This window comes from Pan troglodytes, chromosome 20, assembly GCF_028858775.2.
Source record: "Pan troglodytes isolate AG18354 chromosome 20, NHGRI_mPanTro3-v2.0_pri, whole genome shotgun sequence".
Classification (NCBI taxonomy): Eukaryota; Metazoa; Chordata; class Mammalia; order Primates; family Hominidae; genus Pan; species Pan troglodytes.
Genome location: NC_072418.2, coordinates 45,948,626 through 45,971,121, shown reverse-complemented (window position 1 = coordinate 45,971,121; position 22,496 = coordinate 45,948,626). Strand labels below are relative to the sequence as shown.

The following is a 22,496-nucleotide window of genomic DNA, read 5'->3' as shown; positions in this document are numbered from 1 at the left end:
GAGATGCCTCTAAGATTTTATCTCTGGCCACAAACTGGAGCCACCTGAACCAGATACAGTATTGAAAACTGCCATGGTGACCAAGCCCTGCCTCTGATTTGAGGCAAATAAACTTACACCTTAATAAATGAATGCCAAGGCAACATGAAACTATGAGCATCATGACATCCAGGGACACCAGCAGGGTGTGGTACTGTGCCCTGGAGTCAAAATCGTGGGTTCTGGTCCCTGGGAGAAAATGAAAATGATGTCCCTGCCCCCCTGACATTTATCTTCCCACCCTGCTGCTCCCTCTTCTGCTCCCAAGCCCACGTGCACTGCTCAGCCCCAGACATCACTGCTCCCAGGGTATACACAGTGCTGCCTACTGCACACAAACACAAACTCACAGAAAGTGACAAAAACTGCGTTTGGGACATCTGATTGTGAAAGAGGGAGAACAGTGAACGTAGAGCCACAGAGACTGGGACTCACGGGGCTGGAAGGTGATGGAGCTGTAACATAACATATGTGTGACCTCGTGTGAAGTGTGCAGATCCACGTAGAATAAAACATGCAGCCTGGCCTGGGATTGCTGCCGTTCACACTTCCCTCCCTGTCCACCAGAAGGCGACAGAGTCCCTCCCGGCCTGGAGCCTTCCCAGGGGATGCCAACCTCCCTCAGCGGAACCCACAGCCCAGCAGGGTCCACCCTCACCAGGGTCACTTCGGACTAAGTCCTCAGTGCCCTCCATGCTCCCCACAGGGTCTCTGTCAGCTCCTCCCTGACCTGGGGGCCGACAACCTAACACCACTCCCTCCGCAGGTAGTTACTGCCCCACACACCTGCTCCTTCCCTGGGCCCAGCTAAAGGCATCTCCCAGGGCAGCGCTGGTGCACACGATGCCACACTGGGTGCTTTCCCCTCGTGACCTCCCTCCATCCACATCAACTCTTTCTGTCACTGCTCCCTAAATGCCCACCCCTGCTCCATCTGTCCTGTTCTCTGGGGCATACCAGACCAAGCTTAGCGCTGACACAGAACAGCGGCTGCCTGAGGGCCCACAGCCTCCCCGGGAATCAGCCAGGCACCCTGTGACCTGCCTGCCCACTGAACCCCGGAGGGCTCAGAGTGCGTGTGATGGTCACACACAGGCACCATCCGGGATGTGGCCACCTACCCCCAGCTGTCTCTTGGGAAGACAGACGTCTCCCGTGTGCTTGCGGGGAGAAGGGGGGCGTTATTGCTCTTTGCTCCCAGAACACAACTCACCCCACCCGCCCTCTCAGGTGTGAGCAACGTCCCTCCAGACAGGATCTCTGCCCAATGCCTGTTCCTCCTCTACACACAGCAGCTTGGCCAGGTCAAAACCCTCAGGACAGACCCCTGGGTATGTCAGCACATGGAGGGCTGAGCCCATCATGGCCACGGAGTAAGTCGGGATGAATCTCTCCAGCTCTGAACCCCTGCTCTGTCCCAGGCTCCTCCTCCTGCATCTAAATAAGCCATGTCCCGCGGGGTTCCTGGGTAACTCCCCACTTCCTCCTGCACCACCACGGGGAAGGTGTGGTGACCACAGGACAATCAGCTCGGCAGAGAAGAAAGGACATCAAAGATTGTCAGGAAGAACATGAGAAACCAAGAGCTCTAGCTCAGCTGCCAGACCCCACGGAGTCACAGAGTGACCGAGAACTTTCCCTTTGACTATGGGACTCACAGCCCCCACTGAGCAACCAGCACAGGCCTCTCCTCCCAGGAGGCATGAAAGATTCACCCTGCACACCTCCAGGAAGGACAGTTTCCTCTGGGAAACCCAGGTCCTCAATATCCATCCTTGTAAGCTGCAGCCAAGCTAGACACGATTGGAGAAAAGAAGGGTCCCTCTCACCAGGCAACACACAGCTCACCCACAGCACAATGGGGTGTCACTGTGACAGGGACCTGGTGCAGCTCCAGCCTCCTGCACTGAAGGGGAGAGCCAGACGGGGATGAAAGAGGGCAAAGGGTGTGAATGTGCACCCCGACCAAGAGCAATGGGGACAGCAGGAGGCTGAGGCCCAGGACTGTGCTTGCCCAACCTGCAGGGTATGTGTCTGACTGTGTGGGTCTGTGTGTGTCTCTTCTGTGTGTGTGTGTGTGTGTGTCTGCACAAAGTGTGTATTGAGGTTTGGTGAAAGAATCACTGCTGAAAAAGGCAGAGGCCTCCACAATTCTCAGGGAGCTGAAACAGAGACAAAAGGAAAAACAGAAGGAGGGACAAGGAGGCAGGGCTGAGAGAGGAGGGGACAGAGAGGTGTCCTCGGCCTGACCCCGCCCATGAGCTTGAGAAGTGCTCCTTCCCCGGGAAGAGTCTCAGCGCAGAAGGAGGAAGGACAGCACAGCTGACAGCCATGTTCTGGAAGCTTCTGGATCCTAGTCTCATCTCCACAGAGGAGAACACGCACGCAGCAGAGATCATGGGGCCCCTCTCAGCCCCTCCCTGCACACAGCACATCAAATGGAAGGGGCTCCTGCTCACAGGTGAGGAGAGAACTTCCTGGGAGAGGACAGGAGGAAGAAGCAGAGTGACTGGATGGGGTCTCCTGGAGAGGATGGGGTTCTGAAAAATAAAAGAAGCCAGCACTTAGGGAGGCTGAGGTGGGTGGATCACGAGATCAGGAGTTCAAGATTAGTCCGGCCAACAGAGTGAAGCCCTGTCTCTTCTAAAAGTACAAAAAATTAACAAGGTATGGTGGTGTGCTCCTGTAATCCTAGCTACTCAGGAGGCCAAGGCAGGAGAATCACGTGAACCAGGGTGGCGGAAGTTGCAGTGAGCTGAGATAGTGCCACTGCACGCCAGGCTGGGTGACAGTACGAGACTCCGTCTCAAAAAAAAAAAAAAAAGAAAGAGAATAAAGAAAAAAAAAAAAGGAAAGAAGGCTCTGTTGGAGCCTGGATAGGGGAAAATACACCAGAGAGGGACAGGGGTCAAAATAGGAAAGTCACATTGAACCGGAATTGGTAAGAGGTAGGAAAATCTTAAGTGTTCTGTTTTCCTGATTAATCATCAGGGGCCACCACATTTTGAAAAATGATAATAATAACTATATCAGATGACACTACAAATAAAAATATAAGCAGGGCATGAAACACTGTCCTCAACAAAAAACCTCAACAATTGGGGGAAAAAAAAAACACCCAGGGTGTGGACGGCCCTGAGAACTCTCACATCTACAGGAGTCTGCAGCCTGTTCTAGGCACTGGGGTGCAACCAAGATCACAAAAGTCCCTGTCCTCACGGAGCTCACGCTGCCATGGGGAGGAAGTCAGACATGCAAAGAGATCTAGAATGTGAGGTCAGGTGTTGACAAGAACCCTGGAGGGAGCAGAGCAGGGAAAGGTCAGAAAGGGAAGACCCAGGGTCCCTGAAGGAGGTGTCAGGAAAGAAGTCTAAGGATGCCCTGATGTGAGCAGGACCTGAGGGCAGTGTGGAGGGGGCCTTGCGGACCCCTGGGGAAGAGGATTCCAAACAGAAAAATGCCAACGTCAGAAGTGTTGAAGGAATGGGGGGTCATGCTGCTGACCTTGACCTAGTAGGACAGTAGAACACACACACATACACACACATAAACACACATGCCCCTTTTCTGTGTGTGTATGTTTGTGTGTGTGTGTGTGTGTGTGTGTGTGTCTTCAAGGCTGAGGATTGAAGAGACTTTCTCAGGACTCAGGGCCCCATCTTTTCACCCCAATACATAGGTCTCAATATTGACTGATGCTCTCTCCACCTCCTAGCATTACTTTTAAACTTCTGGAACCTGCCTACCACTGCCCAAGTCATGATTGAAGCCCAGCCACCCAAAGTGTCTGAGGGGAAGGATGTTCTTCTACTTGTCCACAATTTGCCCCAGAATCTTACTGGCTACATCTGGTACAAAGGGCAAATCAGGGACCTCTACCATTACATTACATCATATGTAGTAGACGGTCAAATAATTATATATGGACCGGCATACAGTGGACGAGAAACAGTATATTCCAATGCATCCCTGCGGATCCAGAATGTCACCCGGGAGGACGCAGGATCCTACACCTTACACATCATAAAGCGAGGTGATGGGACTAGAGGAATAACTGGAAATTTCACCTTCACCTTATACCGTAAGTGATTCCACGTGATCCCTGGGTGTTGGGGGACAGGGGTCACTTCTACTTCACACACACAGGATTGTCAGGCCTGGACATTGCCTGTGTCCCTCTCTGCATTATGTCCCATGCTGGGGTTTGGGCATTTAGTGCAGGACTCACACAGAGGAGATAAATTTCAACAGATCAGAATTCCTTTCCCACATCCAGACCCTGCAGACACTTGCTGCAGAGGAAGGACAGTCTGATGGGGGGACTCAGCAGGAGGAGATCAGTCTCAGCCAAGCATCTCATGCCCTCTTCATAAATTTGACCCTGAGAAAGACCCTGGAAAACTGAGTAGGATTTGGCCTGAGGGGCCCCTGAGATACTCTCAGAGAAGCTCAGCCCTAGAAGCCTCAAACCCAGAACTCTGTACCTAAATCCTTGCTCCAGATAAAGCTGAGGAGCCTGTGCCAGGGCTGGGTTGTGGCTTCTTGGGCAGGGCTTACTGGGACCAAGGATTTTCCAGCTGTCTGGGGACTGTGTCTCCTGGAGCTGTTCACCAGCTAGGGCTCAGCCCTCAGAGCCTCATCTGGGCAAGGACAGAGCTTTCTTCACCTGACACTCAGAGTGGAGAGGACAGAAAGACAAGCTTTGTAGGTCATCAGCCAACTGCCTTAGGAGGCTTAGGACAGTCCATAGAAAGTCTAATGTACTCAGAAGCAGAAACAGAAGAGAGAAGACGTACCTGGTAGCAGCTTGTCCACAGGGATCTGACATAAAGCTGCTTTCTCATGGAAGCAAATTAATAATCAATGCTGTTTGTGTGAAACCTCCACTGTGCCAAGCATTAGGTCAGGTGACTGTGAATCATTTAACATTTATTCACAGATAGCATGAAAAGCCACAGTCCATTTGCCATTTAACTTATTTGATTGAGAGAAAACTGAGGCACAGGAAGGCACAGTCACTGAATCAGAGTCACACAAACGCAAAGGGGAGATCAGGGTCACATGAGGTCTGTCTGTAGCCACAGGCCCATCCTCTCCTCCACCAGAAGTGAGGGCTTACTGGGTTCCAAGCACCCCATAGTCATTTATTGGATCAAATCCTCTCTTCTTAGGCATCCAAACCTCAGAGGAGTGAGAGCAAATGGTCAGCTGATTAGTCTATACTCCAGAACTAAATCACCTGCTTCAACCATCAGAGTCAGTGCAAAAAAAATGTCCAGGCCTCGCCCTCAGATCTTAACCCCCATCACTGAACCTGAAACTCTGTGTTTCCCAAAGTGTCCATGTCACTGTCATGAGAGGATCAAGGAGAGGACCTTGTTTTCTTTCCCCACTCACACCCTGCACCAGCACAGTCCCAGCCAGAGACACACACTCAGGAGCTCTCACATAACAAATGAAGGAATGGAATGAAGAAATGAATGATCCAAAACCTCTTTAGAGACTGGATCTTGGATGCAGAATCCTAGGAGGTTCTAGCCACACATGTCCCTTGTCCTTCAGAGGCTAACACCCATGTTTCATCCCCCCACTACCCCTTGACCCTAAAGCCACCCCACCTCATGTAACTCTGAAGCTCTTTGGCCACCAGAGGGTTCTCAGGGCTCCTTGTTCCTGGACTGTGGAACTGGGGGCACCTGGTTCCTGGGGTCTCTGAAGTCAGTGTAGCCCTCACTGCTCACTGCCATGGTGTCTTTACCTCTCTCTGCTTCTCTGTGTCCCTCATCTTCTTCCCACTTCATTCTGACTGGCAAGCCCTGTCCTGCACAGCTTCTCCCCCCACCCCTAGGCCTTCCCCAGACACTCCCTCTAACTAGGCTGGCTGTTCTGTTCCCTTCCCGCTAACACTGTGGCCTGGCCCACCTCCCAGGAAATAGGAAAGGTGCAGAAATCACCTGGAGTTGCCACTCCTGCCAGGCTTCATCTCAAGCCAATGTCCCCAGGTCACTAAGAGAATGAGCTTCCACTGTATTCCCATCAAGGGCTCTTCCCCTTTGTGAGGCTGACCTGTGGACAAGACCATGGGACAGGGATAGGCAGTTCCTCCATCCACTCTTATCATTGCCAGACAAGTTCTTCTGGCCTCCTGCACACACACACACACACACACACACACACACACACAAATTTATTGAAATGGTGATTTGTATTAAAGAAAGATTTTAATGACTCCAAGTCTGCCAAACAGGAGGACGGAGGTTTATTATTACTCAAATCAGCCTCCCCAGTGGATCAGGGCTTAGAGATTTTCAAGGATAGTTTCAGGGGCACAGGACTAAAAAATTAGTACTGCTGATTGTTTGGTGATGGAATCATGCGGGCGGAGGGAAATGATCTGTTTGTGCTTGAATCCACCTCTAGGTAGGGAGCACATGACGGGCTGAGCCATTAGTCATAGGTATGGATGAGGTCAGCCGGTTGCCAGAATGCAAAAGAATGAGAAACTTCTCAAAAGACCAATCTCACGTTCTACAATAGTGATGTTATCTATACGAGCAATTAGTTACAAATTTTGTAAACCCTTGCCAAATGACATTGCAGCAGTCAGGGATTAAAGAAACTGTGCCAACATTTTAGCAGAATTCAGTTCCCTCCTATAATCTTAATCTCATGGTCTTTCACTAGTTTGACAAAGGCAGTCCCTGGGCAAAGTAAGGGTGTTAGTTTTATGGAGGAACTATTATCATTCTTGCTTCAAAGTTAAACCATAAACTAAATTTCTCCCAAGGTTAACCTTGTCTATGTGCAGGAATGAGTGAGGACAGCCAGCCTGAGACTAGATGCCAGATGGAGTCAGCCATGCTAATTTGCTGTCACTGTTGTAATCTCTGCACTGACTCACCAGGGTGTCAGAGGTTGGACAGGCCTGCAGTCTCCAAAGCCCATGAGCTCATTTCACCTGTTTCACTCATGACTCCATCGTCAACCTGCTATGGAGCTTACATTCTCTGATCACTTCCTAGAGACTTCTGGCTTTGTGTCAGGCATATGACAAGCTTGAAATTTGTCACTCGGTTCTAACACTAAGTAAAAAGCTGAACAAACTCAAAAGTCAACAACTCATTAAAATCCCTTTGAGATGGCTGGGCACAGTGGCTGATGCCTATAATCGCAGCACTTTGGGAGACTGAGGCAGGCACAAGGTCAGGAGATGGAGACCATCCTCGCTAACATGGTTAAAGCCCATCTGTGCTAAAAATACAAAAAATTAGCTGGGCATGGTGGTGGGCACCTGTAGTACCAGCTACTTGGGAGGTCGAGGCAGGAGAATGGTGTGAACCCAGGAGGCGGAGCTTGCAGTGAGCTGAGATCATGCCACTGCACTCCAGCCTGGGCAGCAGAGCAAGAGTCTCTCTCAGAAAAAATAAAAATGCTGTAAGAGAAATGAAGAATTCTTTTGATGCTTACTGGTAGACTGCACACAGCTGAGGAAGGAATCCCTAGCTTGAGGATGTGTCAATAGAAATTTCCAAAACTGAAACAGGAAAGTCCAAAAAGAGTTGGGGAAAAAAGTGGATCAACATATTCAACTTCATATTTAATATTTTGTTTTGACAATAGCATTTTTAAAATTTTGTAGCTGTGGGACAACTACAAAGGCTGTAACAAATACGTAATAGGAATACTGGTGGTTTTGGGGACCAGTTGGACGTGGCCAGGTGGGTGCTATCTGATGGTTTTACTGCCTGTGCCACATACAACTGTTTCCTCATGATGATGCCGTTTTCATAAGTTGGAGTTCTTCGTGTGGGGAGACACATGAGCCATTGGCATCTCACTTAGACTCTTCCTAATTCACACAAACTTAAACTTTAGTGGTGTTTCGTGAGCTTAAGAGAAAATGAAGAAAGCATTTCACATACCTGTTTTGGGGTCCTCCCCATTTTTCCTAACTCTGCACAGAATTTAGAAGCAGGAAGTTCTTTCTATATTTACTAACATAACACACATCACTTCTTTTAATTTGGCATCCTTCCTCCTTTTATGTAATTGATGCACTGACCAGTTCTGTCCTTTTAACGGGACTCTCTCTACTTAAGGAGCTGCTAATTTCAAATCACCTTTGGCATCTTTCTTTGAGCATAATGTGATCCTGCTGGAATTCACAGCACACCTAAACCTTATGTTGGTCTCAAGAGAAACACTACTACCAGCAATTGATATTAGATGCTTAGACCATCAGTAAAAATTTCCACTTATGAAAACATTTTAATGTTTCCTCCAAATTTTTTTTTTGTTACTAGAGTCAGAACATAACATGAGGTCTAATCTCCTGACAACTTTTTATGGGATAATTACAGTATTAAATATGGAGCATCCCAAATCCTGAAATCCACAATCTGAAATGCTCCAAAACTTTACACTTCTGACCACTGATGTGATGCTAAAAAGAAGTGCTCACTGGCACATTTTGGATTTTAAATTTTTCAGATTTGGGATGCTAAACCAGTACATATACTGCAAATATTCCAAAATAAAAAAAATTAGAATTCCAAAACACTTTGTTTTAAGCTATCTGCATAAGAAGCACTTTATCTGTATGAACTATAGGCATGAAGCTGTACAGGAGATCTCTAGAACCTCCTCGTCCTGCATAACTGAAACCGCACACCCACGGAACAACACCCAATTCCCCTGATCCCAGCTCCTGGAAACTACTATTCTACTCTCTGATTCACTCTGGAATCCACTGATATGAGGTACATAGAGTAGTCAAACTCAGAATCAGAGAATAGAATGTGTAATGAGAGAAAGTATCTGCAAGACTTCTTCCCAAATATTGGTCTAATATCTACCAAACACATATGGTCCATGAGGGCCAGACTTCCATCATCAGTTCATGTTCGCCCTTTCCACCAGTCAGTTCTGCATTTGTAAACCTCCACATGTATTTCCAGAAAGATCCACATGGTCCTCACCTGCCCTCTACAGGGGGAAGGGAGCATCATAGACCCACAACAGGGAACATGGTCTTGGTCGAAAGCTATCAGCTCTTGCCTGTCCCCTTCACTCTTTGTAGGTCATTCCTTGGACTCTGCTCTATCTTTAGAGGTCACTGGCTCAAGTCAGTCACTATGAGACACCTGGGAAAACGGCGCCACCTTGTGGCTCCACTGCCTGATGACTGAACTGACCTCCAGGCTTGACTCTGGTCTCCCCTGTGTTATTTATGCTGAAGTACCCAGTCCCAGGCCAGGCTTTCCAGTACCCAAAGGGTTTAAGGACAATGGGAAGTTCCATCATCCATCTCTAGGATGTCCTTGGAAAGGGAAGCTGAAGAGAAAACATACCTCGGGGGGCAAAGTAAGACTGAAACTAAGAAGATTCCAGCACTGCATGCTCCAAGTCAGGACCAAAAGGTGGGCCAGGCAGGAACTTGGAGATGGAGGGACTCAGAGAGGCACCAGGGGCTGTGACTGCTGGTCCTGTGTCTTTCCATGACCCAATGCTGCTGCTCAATTCACACTTGAGAAAGTCTGTGCTTCTCCCACATAAAGCAGGCAGCCTCACAATCTCTTAGCCTTCAGAATGCCATGTATCTGTGTTGTAACACACACACCTGCCATGGGCTTTTAGGGACTCGGGTGGGCTAAGAGGTGGCAAATGCCAATTCTGATTGAAAAATGCCTTTGGAGGAATCAAAGGTGCCACACTGGGCAATCTTCTCTTGGTTTTCTGCACAGTGGAGACTCCGAAGCCCTCCATCTCCAGCAGCAACTTAAACCCCAGGGAGGCTGTGGAGACTGTGATCTTAACCTGTAATCCTGAGACTCCGGACGCAAGCTACCAGTGGTGGATGAATGGTCAGAGCCTCCCTATGACTCATAGGATGCGGCTGTCCGAAACCAACAGGACCCTCTCTCTATTTGGTGTCACAAAGTATACTGCAGGACCCTATGAATGTGAAATACGGAACTCAGTGAATGCCAGCCGCAGTGACCCTGTCACCCTGAATCTTCTCCGTGAGTATCTTCTGTTCCTCTGTGAGCCAGGCTGCCATCCCAAATACACATGGCCAGAGGCCAGGCCTCTCAGTCCCTCTCAGGTCCAAGTACAGAGACCTTTACCCCTAGACATCAAACCTGGCCATGACTTTCTGCCCCAGACAAACCACAGTAGGCCTAGGCTTGATCCACAGTGGGAGAAAAGAGGCTGCTCCTGTCATGGGAGGCTCAGGGTTCACAGATTGTGATGGGAGAAACAGGTGAATGTCTCAGGCTCCAGATCAGTGAACACAGCGGGGATTTGGCTGGGACTTCACTCTTGCGACTTGGCTCACAGGGTCACTGTGGCCCTTCCACAGACCAGGATTTTCCCTTCCCTCTGACAATGTCACCTGTGACTTTATTCTCTTTGCTCCAGATGGCCTGGATGCCCTCACCATTTCTTCCTCATACACCTATTACCATACAGGGGAAGTCCCCAAGCTCTCCTGCCTCATAGACACTCACCCACTGGCAGAGCATTCTTGGCTGATTGGTGGGAAGTTCCAGCAATCAGCACAAGTGTTCCTTATCCCCCAATTCACTAAAACATATAGAGGGGTCTATGTCTGTTTCATCCATAACTCAGCCACTGGTGGAACAAATCTCATAATCAAGAGGATCATAGTCCCTGGTAAGTGGACCCCTGGAGCACTGGCAATATGTTTTCCAGTGAAGTCTATCTAGCTATCAGGGAAGAGCCACCTGCCCTCTGCAAAGGGAGAGGGAAAATCAAAAACCCAGCACAGGGAATATGTTCCTGCTCCAAAACCACCAGCATTTGCCTGTCCCCTTCACTCTTTCTAGATCATTCTTTAGACTATACACTAACAATGAACAATCTGAAAGGAAATTAAGGAAAGAATTTCAATTCACATTAACATCAAAAGGAATAAAATATTTTGGAATAAGTTTAACCAAAAAGGTCAAATGATTATACCTTGAAAACTACAAAACATTGCTGAAAGAAATTAAAGACGATATCAATATATGGAAAGACATTTCATTTTCATGGATTGGAAGAATCAATGTTGTTAGAAAGACAATACTACCCAAAGTGAGTTGCAGATTCAATGCAACCCCTACTAGAATCCCAGTAACATTTTTTGCAGAATTAGAAAACTCTGTCCTAAATCTGACCTGACAGGCACTTATTAATGACTGCCACAACAGAAACACTGTGAAAAAGATGCAACCATGAAAAGGTGGAAAGTTTTGATGACATAGAAAATAGCAATCAGCCTTTCTCACATCCCAAAGCCTTCAAATATATATGAGTGCAGCATGGCCAGTATGGAATTGACGGAAAACTAATCACCAAGCTAGAAATGTGGTGAGAGAAAAAAAAGGGCAAGAATATCTTTGGCTTATCACCTCCCACTTTTGTCTACTAATCTGATGCTGTAAAGAAATTCTCACTGAAGCATTTTAGATTTTGAATCTTTCAGATTTGGGATGCTAAACCAGTAAGTATACGACAAATATTTCAGAATCAAAAAATGTCAGAAATCCAAAACACTTTTTGTCCTAAGTCTTACGCATAAGAAATAATCTGTGTGAACAATAGGCATCAAGCTGTACAGCAGATCTCTAGAAACTCCCCAACTTGTATAACTGAAACTGCACACCCATGAACAACTTCTGATTCTCCCCACTCCCAGCTCCTGGAAACCAGCAGTCTCTTCTCATATTCACTCTGGAATCCACTTACATGAGGTCCCTAGAGTAGTCGAACCCAGAGGATCAGGGAGTAGAATATCCAATGAAAGAAACTACTTGCAAAACTTTTCTCCAAATTTGTCTCATATCCATCAAACACACATGGTCCATGACGACCAGATTTCCAGCAGTTCATTCCCACCCTTTCCACCAGTCAGTTCTGCATTTGCAAATGTCCACAAGTATTTCTGGAAAGATCCACATGGTCCTCACCTGCCCTCTGCAGAAGGAGAGGAAACTTAAAGGACCCAGGACAGGGAACATGGTTCTGCTCCAAAGCCACCAGCTCTTGCCTGTCACCTTCACTCTTTCTAGATCATTCCTAGCACTCTGCTCTATCTTTAGAGGTCACTGGTTCAAGTAAGTCATCATGAAACACCTGCAAAAACTTCCCCACCTTGTGCCTCCACTGCCTGATGACTGAACTGACCTCCAGGCTTGACTCTGGTCTCCCCTGTGTTATTTCTGCTGAAACATCCAGTCCCAGGCCAGGCTGCTCAGTATCTTCAGGGTTTCAGGACAATGGGAAGTCCCATTATTACTCATCTCTAGAATGTCCTTGGAAATGGAAGCTGCAGAGAAATCACATCTAGGGGGGCAAAGTAGGATGGAATTTGGAAGGGGCCCAGCAGTTGCACATTCCAGGTAAGGAACCCAAGGGGAGCCAGCCAGTCAACTGATTAGGGAGGGACTGGGAGGGGTACCAGGGGCTGTGACTCCCACTGACGTGTCTGTCCATGAGCCAACACTGCTGCTCAACTGACACTTCAGAAAGTCTGTGCTTTCCTAAGATGAAGCAGGCGGCCTCACAGTCTTTGAGCCCTTAGATCATCATGCATCTGTCTTGTGACACACGCACCAGCTATTGGCTTTCAAGGACTCGGGTGGGCTGAGAGGTGGGAGATGCCAACTCTGATTGAAGGATGCCTGTGGAGGAATCAAAGGTGCCACACAGGACAATCTTCTCTCTGATATCCACACAGCGAAGCTGCCCATGCCCTACATCACCATCAACAACTTAAACCCCAGGGAGAATAAGGATGTCTTAACCTTCACCTGTGAACCTAAGAGTGAGAACTACACCTACATTTGGTGGCTAAATTGTCAGAGCCTCCTGGTCAGTCCCAGGGTAAAGCGACCCATTGAAAACAGGATCCTCATTCTACCCAGTGTCACGAGAAATGAAACAGGACCCTATCAATGCGAAATACGGGACCGATATGGTGGCATCCGCAGTGACTCAGTCACCCTGAATGTCCTCTGTATCTTTTGTTCCTCTGTGGGCCAGGCCACCAGCTTAAATCCAAACGACCAGGGGCCAGGCCTCTCAGTCTCTCTCCGGTCCAAGTACAGACACCTTTACTTTTGGATATCCGAGGTGGCCATGACTCCCTGCCCTGGGAAAACCTGGGTAGACACAGCCTTAACCAAGAATATAAGGAGAGGGGACGCTCTTGTCATGGGAGACTTGGGGCCCACAGCTTGTGGTGGGAGAAACAGGTGAATACTTCAGGCTTCGGCTCAGTGAACATAGAGGGGGTTTGGTGGGACTTGAGGGTGTGTCTTGGCTCAGAGGGTCACTGTGTCCCTTTAAGAGACAAGGAGCTTCCTCTTCCCTCAGATGACATCAACTGTGGCTTTATTCTCTTTCCTCCAGATGGTCCAGACCTCCCCAGAATTTTCCCTTCAGTCACCTCTTACTATTCAGGAGAGAACCTCGACTTGTCCTGCTTCGCAGACTCTAACCCACCGGCACAGTATTCTTGGACAATTAATGGGAAGTTTCAGCTATCAGGACAAAAGCTTTTTATCCCTCAAATTACTCCAAAGCATAATGGGCTCTATGCTTGCTCTGCTCGTAACTCAGCCACTGGCGAGGAAAGCTTCACATCCTTGACAATCAGAGTCATTGGTAAGTGGATCCCAGCATCCTCGGCAATAGGGTTTTAGGTGGAGTCTATCTGGCTTTCAGAGAAGAGTCAGGAAAACATTTTTATTCCCAGCCTGTGTCCCATGGGCACGGGCAAGTCCCAAATTCTCTTCTTGAACCCTCCCAATTTGTCTCTACAGACTCTCTTCTCCTTGTTTTTCTGTTTTCTCATGACTGACTTTGTGTCTGGCCTGAGAAAGGTAGGGAGGGGGCTTTATCAGCCCTGAGCCCTATGTGGTAGAAGAGGCTTCACAGAGGGACAAGAAGGAGAGTCCTCAACATCGAGTTGCTTCTCACTGTCACCAACACATCCCCTTCTGCCACATCTTTGTTTTCTTGTATCTCTTCCATGAGCTACAAGGAACATCTGAGGCTTTGAAACAAGCTCACACTTTTCCGCCAAATGAGAGGAGGAAGCCCCTTGGGTGAGGGAGGAGCAATACAGTCTCTGCTTCCTGCTCTGCTCCGGGCTCCTCTGGTGACTGGCCCTGCCTCACTCAACCTGGGGTGGGACCAGCATGTGTGGAGAAAGAGTCCTGGTGGCCTGTCCTGAATTTGGCTAAATCGAGCTGCCAGTTCAAGCCAAGCCTCCCCTGGCCCAGGCTGCAGGGAAATAAGAAGAGAAGGAACCTCAGGGAAGACTCCTGAGCTGCATCCTGGCTCTGAAGTCACCGGCTGTATGAGGCTGTGGGCACAGCACGTGGGACACAGCACTGAGTATAGTGACTGATGCAGAGCTGGAGAAATAGGAAGATTCACCCCTGGGGCTCTGCATGGCAGGAAAGGGGCAGTGCCAAAAAGTGTGTAATTATAGAGAGGGTAAGACTACCAGACACTTTATATATATCTAATATAAGGCTTACCGTTAACTGTTTCTAAGTGTGCAATTTAGTGTTATGTAACCATCACACTATCCATTTCCAGAACTTTTTCCTCTTACCATATTAAACCTCTGTACCCAATAAACAGTAACTCTCACTCCTTCTCCCCCTAACCCTTAGCACCCACCATTCTACTTTCTGTCTCTATGTAACTGGCTACTCTATCTTTTATAAATGGAATTATATAATAATTACCTTTTGTGTCTGGCTTATTTCAGTTAGCATAATATCTTCAAGGTTCATCCATTTTGCACGATGTATTGGAATTTTATTCCTTGTTAAGTTTGAATAACATTTCAATGTATAGATACACCTCCTTTGCCTACCCACTTATCTTTCAATGGACTTTTCGGTTCTTTCCATTTTTTGGCTAGTGTGAGTAATGCTTCTCTAAACATCAGTGTACAAATATTTGTTCAAATTTCTTTCAATTCTATGGGGAGTATGTCCAGAAGTGGAATTGCTGGATCAAATGGTAATTCATTGTTTAATTTTTTGAGAAACAGCACACCAATTTTTACAGTGGCTGTAACATTTCCCATTCCCATCAGCAATGCACTAGAGCTCCAATTTTTCCATCTACTTGAAAACACCTGTTGTTTTGTGTTGCTGTCATTGTTATTGTTTATCAAAACCATCCTAAATTTTGTGAGGTGGTGTAACATTGTGGTTTTGATTTGTGTATCTCTAAGTATTCATGATGCTGAGGAACTTTGCATGGGCTTATTGGATATTTGTGTATCTTCCTTGGAGAAAACTCCATTTTAATCCTTTGTTCATTTTTTAATTGGGTTTTTAGATGTTTGCTGTTGTTAACTTGTAGCTTTTCACGTATTCTGGAAATTAATTTCTTATCACACATATAATTTGCAAATATTTTTATCATTTCATGGGTTGCCTTTTTACTTTCTTGATAATGTTCTTTGATATATAAAAGGTTTTGATTTTTGTGAAGTCTGATTTATCGATTTTATTTGTTGCCTATGCTTTTGTTGTTACAACCAAGAAATTATTGTGAAATCCAGTATCATGAAGCTTTTCTTCTAAGAGTTGTATAGTTTTTGCTCTCACATTTAGATCTATGATTTATTGTGAGTTAATTTTTGTACATGGTGTTAGGTAAAGGTTCCACTCTTCTTGCCCTTGGATATCCAGCTTTCCCAATACCATTTGGTGAGAACACTGTCCCTTCCCCATTGAGTGATCTTGGCACACTCGATGAAAATCATTTGGCCATATATGCAAGCATTTCTTTCTGGGCTATGATATTTCATTAATTTCTATGTCCTCCTTTATGCCAGTACCACACTGTATTGATTACTGGGGCTTTGTAGTAAATGCTGAAATCAGGAAGTGTGAGTCCTCCAGCTTCATTCTTACTCTTCAAAGCAGTGTGTCTACTTAGAGTCATGAGATTCAATATAAATTTTAGGACAGATTTTTCTTTTTCTGCAAAAATGTCACTGAGATTCTGAGGGAACTGCATTGAATCCACAGCTCACTTTGGGTAGCACTGTCCTCCTAACAATATTGAGTCTTCCAATTCATGAAAACAAAATGTCTTTCAATTTATTGATATCGTCTTTCATTTCTTTCAGCAATATTTTGTAGATTTCAGGTATAATCATTTCACCTCTTTGGTTAAACTTATTCTTAAATATTTTATTCTTTTTGATGTTAATATAAATTGAAATTATTTTTCTTAACTTCCCTTCAGTTTGTTCATGGTTAGTGTATTGAAATACAACTGATGTTTGAATGTTGATTTTGTATTGTGCAATATTACTGAATTTATTTATTAATTCTAATAGGTTTGTTCCACCTTTAGGATTTTCTACATATAAGTTCAAGTTATCTGTAAACAGAAATAATTTTACTCCTTCCTTCCAATTTGAATGTCTTTTTTAAAATTCTTGCCTAATTTTTTTGACTAGACCTTTCAACACTATGTTGAATAAAATGTCAAAAGCAGGCATCCTTGTCTTGTTCCTGCTCATAGAGGGGAAGCTTTCAGTGTTTCTCCATTGAGTATGATGTTACCATTGGGTTTTTCACATATTGCCTTTATGTTGAGGTGGTTTCCTTCCATTCTTACAATGTTTTTCTTATGAAAAAATATTGAATTTCATCAAATGCTTTTATGGATTGAATCTTGTTACCGATTATAGTTTTATTCATATTTTTGTGTGTTTCTAGGAGTTTGTCTATTTCATCTAGGTTATCCAATTTATTGGCATAAAATTATTTATAGTACTTTCATAATCATTATTTTATTAGAATTGGTAGTAATCGCTTCATTTTTCTTTCTTTCTTTCTTTCTTTTTTTAAGAGAGAGAGACAGACTCTCACTCTGTAGGCCAGCCCAGGATGGAATACAGTGGTGTGATTATGGCTCACTGCAGCCTCAACCTCCTGGGCTCAAGCAATTCTCCTTCTTCAGTCTCCCAAGATGCTAGGACTACAGGTGCATGTCACCATGCCCAGCTAATTGGTTTTTTATTTTTTGTAGAGACAGGGTCTCCCCAGGTTACCTATGCTGGCCCAAACACCTGGTCTCAAGAAATCCTTCTGCTGTGACCTCCCAAAGTGCTAGGATTAAAACATGACCCACCATGCTCAGAGTCCATTTTCATTTCTGATTTTAGTAATTTTAAACTTTTCTCTTTTTTCTTAGTCAATCTAGTTAATGGTTGTCAATTTTGTTGATTTTATTTTGAAGAATCATCTTTTGCTTTCATTAATTTCTCTATTCTTTTTCCATTCTCCATTTTATTTATATCCACTCTAATCCTTATTATTTCCCTCATTCACTGTGCTTGGGTTTAGTTTGTTCTTCTTTCATATCCTGAAGTATTAAAGTAGGTTGTTGACCTGAGATCTTTCTTCTTTTTTAATGTAAGAGTTTACAGTTATAAATTTCTTGCACAAGACTCAACTTCTCTGAACCTCTGATTCCTCACCTGAAAACTGCAATGAGAGTGTTTTATTCGTACCATTCTTTTAAAGGTTTCATGCAGTCAATGAAACAAGATGCCACATACAGAGGAACCAATGTCAGCTACTATATTACTATCATCATCATTAACCTTGAGGTCAAATAGTCCTAGAATGAAATCTCAGATCCACCTGTCACTAGCCATATGACACCAGGAAAGTTTTTACACCACGCTAAGCTTCTGTCTTTTCATCGGCAAAATGGAAGTAATGTCTACCTGACAGGGTTATTGTGTGGATTAAATGAGATACAGGTAAAGTATTTAGCACAGGGCCTGGCACACAGGAAGTGCCCCTCAACAGTACCTTCCTTTTTCCGTATATATGGAAAAAGAGGTAACACATAAAACACTAGAACAAGGCTACTGACTACTTGTGGGAGAGAAAGAAAAAAAGCTAAGGGCAAAGAATCAAGCCTGGTATGTTAGTATTTACCAACTGAGATGCATCCAAGATGGGATTAGACATACAAGATAATTTATCAGGGAAGACACCTGTGAGGGAATGTGGGGCAGGCATGAAGGTAGTATGGGAGAACCCACAGACCACTATGCAGAGCTGATTCCTGTGAAAAAGAAAGAGAAAGAAGTTTTAGGTACCAATGCAGTTCTAAGAGTTTTTGCAATGCTGATGGGGAATCCTCCAACCAGTCACCCATTAGAGTTAAAGAGAGCCTCAGAGAACTAGGCTTGCTTTCACACCCTTGCTGGGAGCCTGTAGGAAAGAAGCTTTCTGTGCAAAGGAGGTGGTGAATTTGAAATGCACTGACCTGGGCCTTCTGTCAATCAGGTCCCTGCCATGGAGACCTGACAGAGTCTCATTCATGACTGCCACAACAGAGACACTGAGAAAAAGATGCAACCATGAAAAGGTGCAAAGGTGACAAGTTCTAATGACATAGAAAATAGCAATCAGCCTTTCTCACATCTGAAAGCCTTCCAAAATAGCTGAGTGCAGTAGAGAATTGACAGAGGACTGATCACCAACTGAGAAACACGGTGAGAGGGAAAAAAAAAAAAACTGCAAGAATATAATCATCTCCCATCAATTTTCCAACAGAAATAATGTAGTCCTTGAAGAAAGAATTATAGAGTATCTCATGTTACATGCTTGTTCCTGAGGCTCCCCCATGTAAAATAACATCATCTTCATTCCTTCTTTTCTTTTCTTTCCATGACAGCTCCTCCAGGATTAGGAACTTTTGCTTTCGATAATCCAACGTAGCAGCCGTGATGTCATTTTTGTATTTCAGGAAGACTGGCAGGTATGATGACCTTTCCTCTTATCCTGGTTCCTGCAGGGCTAACTGCCATGCTTGGGAGAGGGAAATGACTTATTTGCCTGTATCTGGGCCTGGATCTCCTCCTTCCTCCACTAACTCCTGCTTCTCAGCACTAATTCCTGCAGTTCCCTTTCTCCCTGGCCTTTATGCTCCCTGTACCCCACTGTCTTTTAGACATAATTATCTCCAGCCTCTGCTCATTTGTTTCTCAGATTCAAATGAGAAACACAGTTTCACATGGTGAAACCTTCTTCATTATTTTTAACATATCTCAATAGTGTAATTCTCTCCATTCCCATAAAGCCCAACCACTTCTCAAAGTATTGCTTGACTTCTTGTCTCCAGACTTTGAAATGTTCCTTGCATATAACTGCCTCATTACCTTTCTAAAATCTAGTTAATTCACTTAATCAAGAATCTCCAGGGGTATACACTAGCCTATTTGATAAGTTCACATTTCTTCTATTTACTAAGCCTTCTCACTTCCTTTACCTCTACTTCCTAGCATAATTCCTCCATCCTAATTAGAACTGTCTTCCTACACATCCCTGCCCCTTCACCCATATAGACATAAAATTCTTAGTTCCAATGCTGTGTCTAAAAACAGAGTGAAATCCCTTCTACCATCTGCACTGCAGACTTAACTACACCCTTCATCACAAGCAACATCTGACCTCATGGAGAACAAAGACTTTAGGATTAACATGTGAACCTGAGACTCAGGACACAACCTATGTGTGGTTGAGATCTTTTCCTGATGACCAGTTCAAGTGTTCAAAAAAGATACAGAAATGAAGAAGGCAAGGGCCCTACCCCAGGAGACATAAAGCCTAAGACAGGAAATGAGACCTGAAAATAATCATGATACCAAAATAGAAAAAATTGAATGCCACAAGAAATCAGAGAAATCTGATGGGAAATAGAGCTACACATTGGAATCACTGGAAAACATTTTTAAAAGTGGATGCTCAAGCCCCACCCATTAGTTCCAGTTTAAAGGTCTGGAGAGGGACCCAGCATTAGTAATTTTTAAGTCTTCCCTGACACTACTAACATGTAACAAGGATGGAGAACTCTTGTTGCAATAGGTAGAACTTAAAACTAAATCAATGATTTTCAGCTAGAAGTACTGGAATTACCTAAGGACCTTTTTCAACATACATAAGACTATACATTTTTGGCCCTATTTATGAATGGGCTACACCAAGAACTCAGTAATCCTCTTGAGAAACAGAAGCTGAATGGAAAAGCCACCTTATTTGATGTATTACATTATATAGAAAGCATTTTCAAATAAGGGATAAGTGATGCTAAACCTTCTCTAAATAATATTTATGGGGATGTTAATAATATGAGTATTCTAGGCTGGGTGCGATGGCTCATGCCTGTAATTCCAGCACTTTGGGAGACCGAGGTGGGTGGATCATAAGGTCAGGAGATCCAGACCATCCTGTCTAACACGGTGAAACCCCATCTCTACCAAAAATGCAAAAACAAAATTAGCCGGGTGTGGTGGCAGGCACCTGTAGTCCCAGCTACTCAGGAGGCTGAGGCAGGAGAATGGCATGAACCCGGGAGGCAGAGCTTGCAGTGAACTGAGATCGCACCACTGCACTCCAGTCTGGGTGACAGAGTGAGACTCCATCTCAAAAAAAAATTTTTAAAAATGAGTATTCTAAAAATTATATGAAATTTCTGGAAATCAAATATGTTACCATAGTGTCATTAGCCACAGAAGTAACTAGATTTCTATGTGAGCTGTGTCTTTACCATAATAAATTCTCATTAGATTTTTAAACATAGTCATTTTAAATCTTTGTCATTCCCAGAAAGTTGCTTTGATTCTTCCTCAAAGTATTTACAATCAGCTACAGTACAAAATTGCTTTTTCTTCAAGGAGATTTATGGAAAAGACTATGAAAAGGACTCTTGAATACAAGTTCCTGATAACTTCAAGATCATACCACTGGACTAAGAACTTTCAAAATTTTAATGAACAGGCTGATACCTTCATGAAATTCAAGACAAAGAAGAAAAAAACTCCATTTCATTGGACTAAATAACAAAAGGATAATGTTTTCATAATTTTTTATTGGAAAATGTGCTGATTTTTTGAATGTTTTATTCTCCTGATTTATGAATTTTTTTTCTTCAGCAATTGGTAAAGTATACTTTTGTAAACAAAAATTGAAACATTTGCTTTTGCTCTCTGAGTGCCCCAGAATTGGGAATCTATTCATGAGTATTCATATGTTTATGGTAATAAAGTTATTTGCACAAGTTTAGTAAGGATCTGCTCTCTTTATAACAGGACACATTTGAAAACATTGGTTATATTACCAAGGCTTTGACTGGGATGTTATATTTGAGAATATACATAGAATAAACCCATAGGGAATGCAGGCAAAGTCTGAAGTGGGCCTTGGTTTGGCTTCCTAGTCTCAAGAGGTTTTTGGAAGTTTAATCTGAGATTCTTATTAAAAACTTCTAGCAAAGAGAAGTTTAAAAAGAGCCTCTATGGTCCATTGCTACTCTTGCTGCACTTAGCTAAAAAATCTGGGCAAGTTCGGTGAGACTCAACCTATTTTGCAAACAAATTCATCCTACTGGAATTATCTTTGGTAAAAATAGAGACTCCTATAGACAGAAAAACTATGTTGAAAAGAAAAACTGTAGTACACCTGTTACCAGATTGAACCACTGTTCATTATCATTGAGTATTTATAATCCACTGGTAGACTGGACTGGACCCTGAATTCTTTTAGTTCTTCCAATTCAATTTTCTCCAATGAAATCATTAAGAACAAGAGTGGCTCTGTTCCTGAAGCCATATAAGTTGGAGGTGGACAACTCAATGTAAATTTCATGGGAAAACCCTCATGTCTGAGGTGTGGGCCACTAAGAGCTCACTAAATGTTCAACACCATAACTTAGAGACACTCAAACTGCAAACCACGACAAGATGATGACTTTACACTGTGGACAGCTTTTCTCAAGATGTCAGAACAAGACTATCAATCATGATGAGACTCTTACCTCTCTTAATTTGTCCTTGCTTATGCCTGTCTCCTTTGCTTCCCAGAATAATGCTGTATTTAGGATTCTACAAGAAGTAGCTACTGAGAGTAAGTTAACAGTGTCAGATATATCATGTCAACCACACTTTTTTTTTTTATAAGATGGAGTTTCACTCTTGTTGCCCATGCTGGAGTGCAATGGCACAATCTTGGCTCACAGCAACCTCTGCCTCCTGGGTTCAAGTGATTCTCCTGCTTCAGCCTCCCCAGTAGCTGGGATTACAGGCATGTGCCACCAAGCCCAGCTAATTTTGTATTTTCAGTACAGACAGGGTTTCTCCATGTTGGTCAGGGTGGTCTCAAACTCCCGACCTCAGGTGATCCGCATGCCTCAGCCTCCCAAAGTGCTGGGATTACAGGCGTGAGCCAACACACCCAGCCCACACATTTTTACATACCAAAAGATCCTTTAATCCACCCAAAGGCTGACATTAGCTGCATCTGTAACACAACTTTTTCCTCAAATGTATGGAGATTTTTTTAGGCTTCCACTTCTATACTTGCCTATTCTCACTCCCTGTTTTAATTTAA

The 22,496-nt window shown here is 44.5% G+C and overlaps 1 protein-coding gene across 3 annotated transcripts; it reads left to right on the top strand.

Moving 5' to 3' along the window:
* The first annotated feature begins 1,955 nt into the window (after nucleotides 1–1,955).
* Nucleotides 1,956–21,173, top strand: LOC107969555 (pregnancy-specific beta-1-glycoprotein 11). Of its 3 annotated transcripts, none has more exons than XM_016934272.4 (6): nucleotides 1,956–2,500; nucleotides 3,755–4,120; nucleotides 9,783–10,061; nucleotides 13,459–13,713; nucleotides 18,787–18,870; nucleotides 20,786–21,173. In XM_016934272.4, the coding sequence occupies exons 1-5, from the start codon at nucleotides 2,371–2,373 to the stop codon at nucleotides 18,828–18,830; spliced, it is 1,074 nt and encodes a 357-aa protein (XP_016789761.1). In that variant the 5' UTR covers nucleotides 1,956–2,370; the 3' UTR covers nucleotides 18,831–18,870; nucleotides 20,786–21,173. The 3 variants fall into 3 exon arrangements, with proteins under 3 accessions (XP_016789761.1, XP_016789760.1, XP_016789762.2); XM_016934271.4 differs by having other exon boundaries at nucleotides 20,718–21,173; XM_016934273.4 differs by lacking the exons at nucleotides 18,787–18,870; nucleotides 20,786–21,173 and adding an exon at nucleotides 12,785–13,063 and having other exon boundaries at nucleotides 13,459–13,751.
* Nucleotides 21,174–22,496: the final 1,323 nt, after the last annotated feature.